Here is an 11732-nt window from a genome sequence, read left to right on the forward strand (position 1 = left end):
ATATAAACCATAATTTGAATTGTAATGTGGAACTACCGCATTTTACTCTATGGTCCAACCCTATGGAAACTGCCAGATTCCTTGGACCTACGTTAGAGGAGTCTGATGAATTTTCAGTTTGTGGTCGTGTCTTTTTATTGGGCCAAAGGTAATATTACTACAACAACTATAGATCCGTTCTGATAACAAGCAGCATTAAGAAACAAACCCGTACGCCTGGAGAACTATTTAGTATGAACACATTGAACCTTCTAGCCATCCCGCCCCATCACCTATTTCCATGTGGAACTTCCATCAGAACTTGCATGGGATGTCTCCTTATGAGAGACCCGAGTCACCCTGGCCCAACTTCGTTCTCGATACTATAAGAGGTTAAACTTTTACTTGTCCAGAATCAACCCCGACATACGTGATGTATGTCCAGAATACGATGTGTCCCCACATGACACCAACCATCTTTTCAATTTTAATGCGGAACCCACGCCTCTAACACCAATCTCCCTAAGTCCCTGTTGAAACTGCCAGTTTCCTTGGAATCCCGTTAGAGGACTTTGATGACAATTTGTGAGTGGTCGTGCCCATTGAATGGGGCGAAACACTGTTAACACAGCAACAGCATGTGGAACTTGGGGTCGCCGGACCCTACCACGAAGTTCAATATTGGGTTGGAGAAGCTATAAGTTAAGCTGGCGCCCCCTTGTAAGGGTTGCGCTACACAACTCCTTTAATAATTTGGGTATTTCTGTCGCCTCCTACGACAGGCATACCTGTCGCGGGTATATTCTAAGCGTCCTAACCAGCTGGGGCTCCCCACAAATTGGAGGGAACATATATGTTTTTTCCTGACTCCGAACCGCAAATGCATAGCAGATGTGTTTTCAATGAGACTCTTTGCATAACAGAAATACCCCCGGAACGTTTGCCAAACCACCGCCGACTTTTGACAAACTTTTTTCTATTCAACTCTTTCTAAATTTTTGATGTTGTCTTGCCCAGGACTTCAACCCAGAACCTTCGGTGTGGTAGGCAGAGCATGATACCACCACACATCCTTTAGTCTCTCAAAGAAAGATTATGAGCGGAAATGTTGTTAAGGCGATGAAGGAGATCTCAGTAAACAACCGCTAATCAGGCCAGTCCGTTCTCTTAAATTTTTCGGAGGTTCGGCGCTCGGAAGCTATGAAGTCGACATGCCGGCCAATTGCTTCGTTTTAGTGCCATACGTCCAGATGTTCATTGAAGCAGGCTAAGATTTTATCGTGCTCGGCCCTCAGCAACGCACTGATAAAAGAACTTAAGTGTGTTCAAGAAGAGGTAACAGGATTGCTTTTTTAACTTCGATATCGACCTGGTTTGACTGGACCACTAGATCTTTAATTTTCTAAGGTGACATCGGTCACGGCGTGGATTATTGGAGGCTCTCTCCATTCCCTCTTTCGTTGGACACTATATCCAGCGCATATTTGGGGTCCAATCTGACGATTCCTTGTAGTCTTAAAAAGGTTGCTTTATAATCTCCTCCGCTGACCAGTTAAAATTAGGCTTCAGTATTTTAGCCACTGTCTGAACTACCCATTCACATACGCAAAAATACCAACTAATCTAACTCGTAGCAGCGGGTTAACAGACTCAGAATATATCCACAAAAAGAGAAAAGAAATTGCAGGAAAAGGTGACTAAAACTCCTGGCGGGTTTAAGGCGTCAAGCAAATTGTCGGTCGTGAAAGTACTGTTGTTGTTGTTGTTGCGATACGGTTGCTCCCCGAAGGCTTTGGGGAGTGTTATCGATGTGATGGTCCTTTTCCGGATACAGATCCGGCACGCTCCGGTAACACAGCTCCATTAAGGTGCTAGCCCGACCATATCGGGAACGATTTATATGTCCACATTAAACCTTCAGGCCATCCCTCCCTCCCCACCCCCAAGTTACATGAGGAGCTTGGGGTCGCCAGAGCCTCGTCTGTTTGTGAAACGGGATTCGCCGCTCGAAGGTGAGGTTGACAACTGGGTTGGAGAAGCTATATATTGCGCTGGCAACCTGAAAAGGGTTGCGCTACACAACCCCTTGAATCTGGTATTTTAGTCGCCTCTTACGACAGGCATACTTACTTACTTACTTACTTAATTGGCGCTTAACCGTCTAAACGGTTATGGCCGTCCAACAAGGCGCGCCAGTCGCTCCTTCGCTCCGCCAACCGGCGCCAATTGGTCACACCAAGGGAGTTTAAATCGTTTTCCACCTGGTCCTTCCAACGGAGTGGGGGCCGCCCTCTACCTCTGCTTCCATAGGCGGGTTCCGATAGAAACACTTTCTTGGCCGGAGCATCATCTTTCATTCGCATAACATGGCCTAGCCAGCGCAGCCGCTGCGTTTTAATTCGCTGGACTATGTTGATGTCTGCGTATAGCTCGTACAGCTCATCATTAAATCTTCTTCGGTACTCGCCATCGCCAACGCGTAGAGGTCCATAAATCTTTCGAAGAACTTTTCTCTCGAACACTCCCAAAGCCGCTTCATCTGCTGTTGTCATGGTCCATGCTTCTGCCCCATATAGCAGGACGGGTACGATAAGTGACTTGTAGAGTATGATTTTCGTTCGCCGAGAGAGGACTTTACTTTTCAATTGCCTACCTAGTCCAAAGTAGCATTTATTGGCAAGATTGATTCTTCGCTGGATTTCAGTGCTGATGTTGTTGCTAATGTTGATGCTGGTTCCCAAATAAACGAAGTCTTTTACTATTTCGAAATTATGGCTGCCAACAGTAGCGTGGTTGCCAAGGCGCATATGCGCTGACTCTTTGCTCGATGACAGCAGGTACTTCGTTTTGTCCTCATTCACCATCAAACCCATCTTTACCGCTTCTTTTTCCAGCTTGGAGTAAGCAGAACTAACAGCGCGGGTGTTTAGGCCGATGATATCAATGTCATCAGCATATGCCAGTAATTGCACGCTTTTATAGTATATTGTTCCAGTGCGGTTAAGTTCTGCAGCTAGTATAATTTTCTCCAGCATCAAATTAAAGAAATCGCACGATAGGGGGTCACCCTGTCTGAAACCTCGTTTAGTTTCGAACGGCTCGGAGAGGTCCTTCCCAATTCTGACTGAACTGATGGTGTTGCTCAACGTCATTTTGCACAGCCGTATAAGTTTTGCGGGGAAACCAAATTCAGACATAGCGGCATATAGGCAGCTCCTTTTCGTGCTGTCGAAGGCGGCTTTAAAGTCGACGAAGAGGTGGTGTGTGTCGATTCTCTTTTCACGGGTTTTTTCCAAGATTTGGCGCATTGTGAAAATCTGGTCGATGGTAGATTTACCAGGTCTGAAGCCGCACTGATAAGGTCCAATCAGCCGGTTCACGGTGGGCTTCAATCTTTCGCACAATACACTTGAAAGGACCTTATATGCGATATTAAGAAGGCTGATTCCACGATAGTTGGTACATTTTGCAGTATCCCTTCTTGTGGACTGGGCAAAGAACACTTAGATTCCAACCGTCGGGCATGCTTTCGTCCGCCCATATTTTGCTAAGAAGCTGCTGCATGCGCCTTACCAACTCCTCGCCGCCGAACTTGAATAGCTCCGCAGGAAATCCATCAGCGCCCACGGCCTTGTTGTTTTTCAATCTGGTTATTGCTATTCTAACTTCGTCATAATCGGGCGGGGGGACATATATTCCATCATCATCGATTGCGGGATCGGGTTCTTCATCTCTGCGCGGTGAATTGCTGCCTCCATTTAGGAGAGCAGAGAAGTGTTCCCTCCATAATCTAAGCACTCTCTGGACATCAGTTACAAGGTCGCCGTTTTCATTCCTACAGGAGTTTGCCCCGGTCTTAAAACCTTCCGTCTGTCGCCGTATTTTTTGGTAGAATTTTCGGGCGTTATTCCTGGTGGCTAGCAGCTCAAGCTCCTCGCACTCACGCCTTTCTGCTTCTGCTTTTTTCTTCCTGAAAAGGCGTCTCGCTTCCCTTTTCAACTCACGATAGCGTTCAAACACTCCTCTTGTCGCGCTCGCTTTTAACGTAGCCCTGTAGGCAGCGTCCTTTGTTTCGGTTGCAACGCGGCATTCTTCATCATACCAGTTGTTTTTTCGTGGCCGCCGGTAACCAATTTTTCCCTCGGCGGCAGTATGAAGTGCTTTGGAGATATGCTCCCACTGCTCCTGTATTCCTTCAGGATGAGTTGTGCCCTCAGAGAGCAGGTGTGAGAGTCGAGTTGCGAAATCATTGGCAGTCTGTTGTGATTGAAGCTTTTCGACGTCTAGCTTTCCTTGTGTTTTTTGTTCCTTGTTTTTAGCCGCGTTGAGGCGGGTGCGTATTTTGGCTGCAACGAGATAATGGTCCGAATCGATGTTAGGTCCTCGGATCGTTCGCACATCTAAAACACTGGAGGCATGCCGTCCGTCTATCACAACGTGATCGATCTGATTGCGAGTATTTCGATCAGGAGACAGCCATGTAGCTTGATGTATCTTTTTATGCATGAACCTCGTGCTTGATATGACCATGTTTCGAGCACCGGCAAAGTCAATCAGCCTCAGTCCGTTAGGAGAAGTTTCATTGTGTAGGCTGAACTTTCCGACTGTAGGGCCAAAAACACCTTCTTTGCCCACCCTGGCGTTAAAGTCGCCAAGCACGACTTTTATATCATGACGGGGGCAACGCTCGTATGTGCGTTCTAATTGTTCATAAAAAGTGTCTTTCACCTCATCGTCTTTCTCCTCTGTCGGCGCATGGGCGCAGATGAATGATATATTAAAAAATTTTGCTTTTTTTTTTTTTTTTTTTTTTTTTTTTTAATTAAATGGACGTTGTGGCAGCGCGCTGCCCTCAAGTGGCCCAATGAAACCAGGCTAATCCTGTTCACGCGATCGATTTATATATATATATAATAACTTTTTTTTTTATTTTGCCGAGTCTTTGATGGGCAGCGGTTTGTCAAGCGTCACGATCTGAGACTGCTCAGCTACAGAAGAAATTTCATCAGCCAAGCGTAATACTTAAAGAGAACAGAAGCAAACGTATTATACATTAATTTAGAGAGGTGAGAACAATCTTTTTTATAGAAAAAAGGGAGTCCGAGCTATCAAATGTGTTTGAGTGAGAGTTATAATCTAGGCATAAACGCCGAAAAGGTTCATTTTGTTCGAAATTCGTTCTACATTGTTTCAGCAGAAGAGGTTTGAAGTGTCTCAATGTCCGAGAGGGAACGCAAAAGTTCACTTCATTCAGAAGGAATGGACTCGAAATTGATCCATTTAAAATTTTTGTCATAAATATCACACCAAGCATTTCCCTTCGACTAGCAAGAGTTGGAAGATTGATAAGCTTTAATCGATTAGTATAAGGTGGAAGATTAGTTAAAGAGTCCCATTGGAAATTTCTTAAGGCAAATAGTAAAAATTGTTTTTGTATTGATTCGAGACTGTCTGCATGGACTTGATAACGCGGATTCCAAATTATCGAGCCGTATTCTAATATTGGCCTAACTAATGTTGTAAAAAGTGCTTTAGTTATGTAAGGGTCGTTAAATTCTTTTGACCACCGTTTAACAAATGCAAAAACACCTTTTATTCGAATAGCGGCGAGACGCTCGTCCACAGGCGTGAACGCCAGCACTTGGCGACAAAGTCTCTCTCCCACCACGAATCCGACGCCGAAACTGCGCTTATTCGCATGGCCACTCCAATATATGTCACAATTTTTGATCTTCTTTCTTCCTTGCTTCGTCCAACGCATTTCTTGGATGGCGGTGATGTCAGATTTTGCTTTGACGAGGACATCAACCAGCCGGACATCTGCACCAATCCCATTCAGGGAGCGGACGTTCCAGGTGCATGCCCTCAATTCATTGTCCTTCAAACGTTTGCCATGGTCGTCATCAATAGAGAGTGTATTTATCCGAGGCTTGTTGTTATATTTCATTGGAGTATGGTTTTACGTGGCGGGTCCCAAGCCCAGCGCACAACCCGCTCAGCGGGGGTGAAAATATTACTTGGCACGTTTATATAGCGAGCCGCTTGCTCCAAGACAGACGCCCGCTTGCAGCCGCACCTAGAGGTGTACAGACGCTGCCGATGAAATCTCCCCCGGCTAGCCCTTAAACCGATTATGTCAGAGTGGCCTAGCCAGGTTGTCGCCTTCTCACATTAGCTCACCGCTAAACGGGTGTTTATCGGCTACCCAGAGGATACTTGGCCGCAAGCGACCGGCAGTAGTGAGCTGCTTGAACCGCATGCAAAAGAATCGCACTGGCCATTCCCAGGTGAATGGCGGTCAGAAGCTTTCCCCACTTTCGTGGACTTCTACACACGGCCCCACCCTCCCCACAGGCATACTTACCGCGAGTATATTCTAACCCCATAACCCGCTGGGGGTCCAGAAAGTACTAGACGGTATATGCTCGATTTCATATGACGCGGGGACTGTTCATATCCTTCACACTCTTCTAAATTTTGAAGAAGAGTTTTTGTGATTTTAGCATGATCCCGAGTAGCCTAATGCTCAGTTCTTCAGTGGGAGTTTAAAATGCAGTTAAAGTTGACTAGGGTTTAACCCTGCCACTTCGGTTGGTTAAGCTGAGATCAATAACAGAAACATTCAAATATATTGACCTTTACTATGTAGAATGTCATCTAGCGGCCGGTAGCTATAACTAAAATAAAAAAAATGAGAGGAGTAGAAAATTTGTTTAGCCTTCACCACACCACCAGTCTCGGCGTTGTCAATTTTTCATCGGCCGAGAATATTATGAGTTGCTTGCGGCACCTATGGAGTAATAGAGAAACGATTCTGATATAACATAACATAATTACCTATGTAAATACAAGAGCTCTGTTAAATTTCCTATGTAAATTTTCCATACATATGGCAACTTCATCAGTTCACTCCATGTGCGTGCCTTGAGTTGACATTCGTATTTGTTTTCTTTACGTCTGTCTGACGTCTACCTCTTTATTTTTGTCGTAATCAAATTGATCGTTTTGTTTTCTTTTATCAATTCGCATATTTCTAAACAAAAGCAGTAAAATTTTCGTGATGAAACTGCTTTAAAAAATAATACAAATATTAAACTAGTTTTACGAAAATAACACGAAGCAGCGGAAACAAAGAAATTGAAAAAGAGCTGCAGGAAAAACGTCTGCATTTCACACAAAGGAAATTCAATTGATGACCAGACCGAGGAGCGATTCAACGGATTTATTCAATTATCGTTTGGAAGGATTAAGATAGTGCATCAAAATAGTGAAATTTAGCAAAGCACTAACAACAAATGCCTAATCAGGTATCGTTGTGCCTCATCAAAATCGAAATAGAACCGCAACTCAGTGTGGATTTTGGTGCGTATTAGTAACGACGAGGGGGGCAGTGCTACAGAATAACATAATTTTTTTTTCTAATTTGTGTGTAGAGGCTGGTGCGACAGCTGCTGAACACCCCACCAATCCGCGTATGCTAAAGGAACGTGAACGCGATCGTGGACTACGGCAATCAAGTGAAATTGTTATTGAAACCTACACAAATCGCTTGTGGTCAAATGAAAGAGTAACGCAAGTAGCCGGAGCACAGCAGAAACACACAGCCAGGTTTGTTGGTGAGAAGCTAGGTAATCGTGAAATGAGCGGTGAACGTAGGAGAGACTTTCGTACTACAGCCAGTGGATCGCGTGAGGCTACACCGTTGGAGGAAGGACAATGTGCACCGGAATTTCCCAAAGAGATTGGTTTCTACTCTGGTAATCCTGAGGTCACCAATGGTATTGTGCATTTATATAAGAAAAAGTAAGTAAAGAACTGGTTTTAGTTGTAAGTCGAACTTGTTCACATTCATTTTTATTTACACTTACAGTGAACGCAAGGAGCTAAAAGAGGGCCCATCTGATATGCTGTGTCTTTTAGCTGTGCCTGCTAGTGTAAGCTGTCACGATTTAATGGGATTTGTTGCACCATGTCAAACAGAGATACGTCATATACGTATTGTACGCGATGGCAGCCCTAATCAGTTTATGGTCATATTGGAGTAAGCGGAAAACTTTATAAAAAAAAAGATCAATCATTTTAATATACACTTTTAAATACTTACAGATTTCGTTCAAATGCTGCTGCTTTGGAATTTTATCAGTCTTACAATGGTGCCCCCTATAATTTGCTTGAGCCCGACTCACTTTGCCATGCTGTTTGGGTTTCGGAAATAGAACGTGGCGGCGATGGCGTGGCTCCAGCTGGTCATACCGAGTTACCGAATTGTCCAGGTTTAGCTTAATTTACATTAAATCATTTGATGTGTTTGCATAATGCCCCATAGAATCCATAGAATATTCCCAAAAATATTACCTTGTGCCAACTAAAGCGGGCACACGTACATCAGCTTCTACGGTCACCGATCATCAGTGCAAGAACTTATAGAACTCATAAAATATGTAGTAACTTCTACGACCACTGTCGCTTTCCTTCTGATGACCGATAAACAGCAGAGCACATGTCGCCTTAATCGCGTTATTATTTTAATTGGAATTGGAAATACACTTTTTTCGTATTCGAACAAAACGTACCTAATTGACAGGTTTTGAATCGAGTTACAGAATAAGGCCACAGTTTACGTCATTTCCCACCTCCAGCAGTGATTTGGAAAATGACTACCAAGCAGAGACGGAAGAAGCCGGTATATCATGAAAGGGCAGTAAGGCTTTAAGGATCTTAGAATATTCCCGCCGTGAGATATCACTGTCGTAAGAGGTGACTGAAATCCGGAGCGTAACGGATATATATTCGGCAAAGGATTACCCATATCTGCAACAAAACTTTCGGCGGCTACTTTTACGGTTAAGCAAACAACCACATAAAATGGGCCCGTCAGCGGTAGTTGAATAATATTTTACATTACTTCATGTTGTTGTTGTTGTTGTATTAACAATAAAGACACTCGATATTGATGGTCCTTTGCCGGATATAGATCCGGTACGTTCCGGTAGCAAAGCACCATTAAGGTACTAACCCGACCATCTCCCGAACGATTAATATGACCACATTATTACTGGGCCATACATTAATCCTAGTTCCATGAAGAATCTGGGGTCGCCTGAGCCTGCTTAATATCTGTATGATACATTCATGCTTGTAGCCGGATTTCCCTCGCGTATGTGAGGTTGGACAACTGCGTTGCGGAAGCTATAAAGCTTTGTATTGCACTTGTCAACCTCTTGAATCTCCACATTGCTTCGTCAGGACTTGTTCTGGAATGCAAAGAAGCATTAGAAAAACTGCGCTCAGGTCAGATCATACATATTCACTGGTTTTCGGGTCATAAAGGGGTAAAAGGTAATGAAAGGGCCGTTGTGAAAGGGGGATGCAACACTCGCTGAAACGACGATTTCTAAGATCACGTTGAAAGCCTACGATATTAGACTCACAAAGCTCATATATCTGAAGAGAGAAGACTTAAGGTTCACGATGGGCATACTAACTTCAGGAAGAAACTGTTGAATACGTTCTGTGTTCGTGTCCTGCGCTTGCCAGGCCAAGGCTCCAGCTATTACGGGGGCAAAGTTGCCAGATCTCGAGGCAGCAATTAAGGTACGTCCTAGAAAACTTCTAGTATATGCCAAGAGGACGGAGTTATTCTATAACATAAGTCCTGCCACCTGATTCGGGTTCTTCCGTTTGGCCGCCAAACAAATTCTGGAAACACTGTGGACACATTCAGTCCATGTGAATTATTGGCCGGCCAGTTCAACCTTACCTAACTGACAGTTGAGTATTCCATCAGTGGATTCTCCTGAAAATATTAAAACGACATAAGGTATTGAGAAAGGTATAAAGCAATGCGCCTCACAAGATGGTGTCCTTGAGTACTGATATTGATTTTTTAAAAGTAAACTTCCCAAACACTAGAAAGGCATTTCTTCATTACTTCCCCAAACAAAATCATTTCTTGAATTCTGATAACCTTGAAAGGATTCAAATATGACACGATTCACTACTTCCTTTATGGTTAGCTTTGCAAAGATATATCTCATTCCTGATGCATTCATATTACATAACCCTTATTTTTTCCTTCCAGTTTGCTTGGAGCGAATGGACGAAAGCGTCGATGGCGTATTAACCATACTCTGTAACCATGCCTTTCATGCAAATTGTCTCATCAAATGGGGCGACTCCACCTGTCCCGTTTGTCGTCATGTTCAAACGCCAGAATTACTCGAGAACTCTGTTTGTATGGAATGTGAGGGCACAGATTCACTGTGGATTTGTTTGATTTGTGGACATGTTGGTTGTGGTCGCTATCAAGGTGGTCACGCTGCTGCACATTATCGAGCAACCAATCATACTTTCGCCATGCAATTGGGTACTTCAAGCGTTTGGGACTATGCAGGTGATAATTTCGTACATCGCCTCTTTCAAAATAAGACTGATGGCAAATTGGTGGCTACTGCCAATGATGAGGGTGAAGAGAAGATCGATTCAATGCAATTAGAATTTACATATTTACTCACATCACAATTGGATACTCAGCGCAAGTACTATGAAGATCGTATAGATCAGTTGGAGAATGAGTGGCGTGATTTTAAAGCGGGAGCTGACAACGACAACAGCAAAGTTAGTGCTTTGGAACATAAAGTGCAAATGCTGACCAAAGAAAAACAAGTATTGGAACGTAAATTGGCACAAAACACTACAAAGTAAATATAAATTCGCTCGCACTAAATCATTTAGGTTAAAAGCTTTATTTTATATTTTTGTCTAGATTAAAAGAAGTACAAAAGCAGCTGGCTGAAGAAAGTGAATTCTCTAAAACCTTACAAAGTAATCATAGCTCATGGCAAACAAAATACACAGCACTTGAAAAACAATACAAAGAATACAAAGAAGCGCGTGAAGCTGAGTTAAATGATGTTAAAGAACAGCTACGCGATATTATGTTTTATATGCAAGCCCAAAGCAAAATTGCCGACTCCGATCTAAAGGATGAAATTGTTGGTGGCACTGTAGTGGTGCCTGAGCAAGATGCTGCAAGCACTTCAGCTAGCAAAACGGGCAGGCGTAAGAAGAAACATTAATTTAACCAATTTTGATTTTGCAGATCCTTGCCTACATATTTACATAAATATTTTAGCATAGTACTTGTTAAGTACTGACGTCAACTTATTTTAATAAATTATGTCTTTACAAACTCGTACAAATCAATTCAACACAGTAAAGTTTAAACTATCATGAATAAACTATTTTTACGTTTTCAAAATATCAAATTGGGTATTACTAATCATCACCACCATCATTATTATTAATGTGAACTTAATAGCTCTGGCGATTTTGGCTGTTTTGTCACAAGTCACACCAACTATCCCTGTTTCGCCATAACTGATGCCAATTTTGAAATCCAGTCCTGGGATTCAAGGGGTTGTACAACGCAATTTATAGCTTCCCCAACACAAATGTCAACCCCAACTATGCTTGGCGAATCAAATCAAATATCAGAGTGTAGATATAACAGGCTGAGGACAGGGGTCCCCATGATCCTCACGGAAGGAGGAAGTGGGATGAACTAGAAGGTTCGTCGTGGTTAGAGGGCTTAGAATATACCCGCGACAGGGCAGGTATGGCTTTCGTCAGAGGCGACTAAAATATGCAATTCATTCAAGGGGTTGTGTAGCGCAACACTTTCACGGGGTTCCAAGCGCAATTTATAGCTTCTCCAACCCAGTTGTCAACCTCACCTACCCGCTGCTAATCCA

General features: G+C 43.3%; 1 protein-coding gene across 1 annotated transcript; it reads left to right on the top strand.

Moving 5' to 3' along the window:
- The first annotated feature begins 6972 nt into the window (after positions 1–6972).
- Positions 6973–11161, top strand: LOC137236492 (BRCA1-associated protein). The gene is made up of 6 exons (XM_067759154.1): positions 6973–7341; positions 7413–7782; positions 7850–8020; positions 8086–8252; positions 10061–10679; positions 10745–11161. Exons 1-6 carry the CDS (start codon positions 7275–7277, stop codon positions 11055–11057), a joined length of 1707 nt encoding a protein of 568 aa, XP_067615255.1. The 5' UTR covers positions 6973–7274; the 3' UTR covers positions 11058–11161.
- The last annotated feature ends 571 nt before the right edge of the window (positions 11162–11732 follow it).

The sequence above is a fragment of the Eurosta solidaginis genome, chromosome 1 (assembly GCF_040869045.1).
Source record: "Eurosta solidaginis isolate ZX-2024a chromosome 1, ASM4086904v1, whole genome shotgun sequence".
In the NCBI taxonomy this organism is placed as follows: Eukaryota; Metazoa; Arthropoda; class Insecta; order Diptera; family Tephritidae; genus Eurosta; species Eurosta solidaginis.

Coding starts and splice junctions, on each gene's coding strand:
- LOC137236492 (XM_067759154.1), top strand. CDS start 7,275: ATGCCTAATCAGGTATCGTTGTGCCTCATCAAAATCGAAATAGAACCG. Junction 7,783..7,849: donor GTGCATTTATATAAGAAAAA/GTAAGTAAAGAA, acceptor TTACACTTACAG/TGAACGCAAGGAGCTAAAAG. Junction 8,021..8,085: donor CAGTTTATGGTCATATTGGA/GTAAGCGGAAAA, acceptor AAATACTTACAG/ATTTCGTTCAAATGCTGCTG.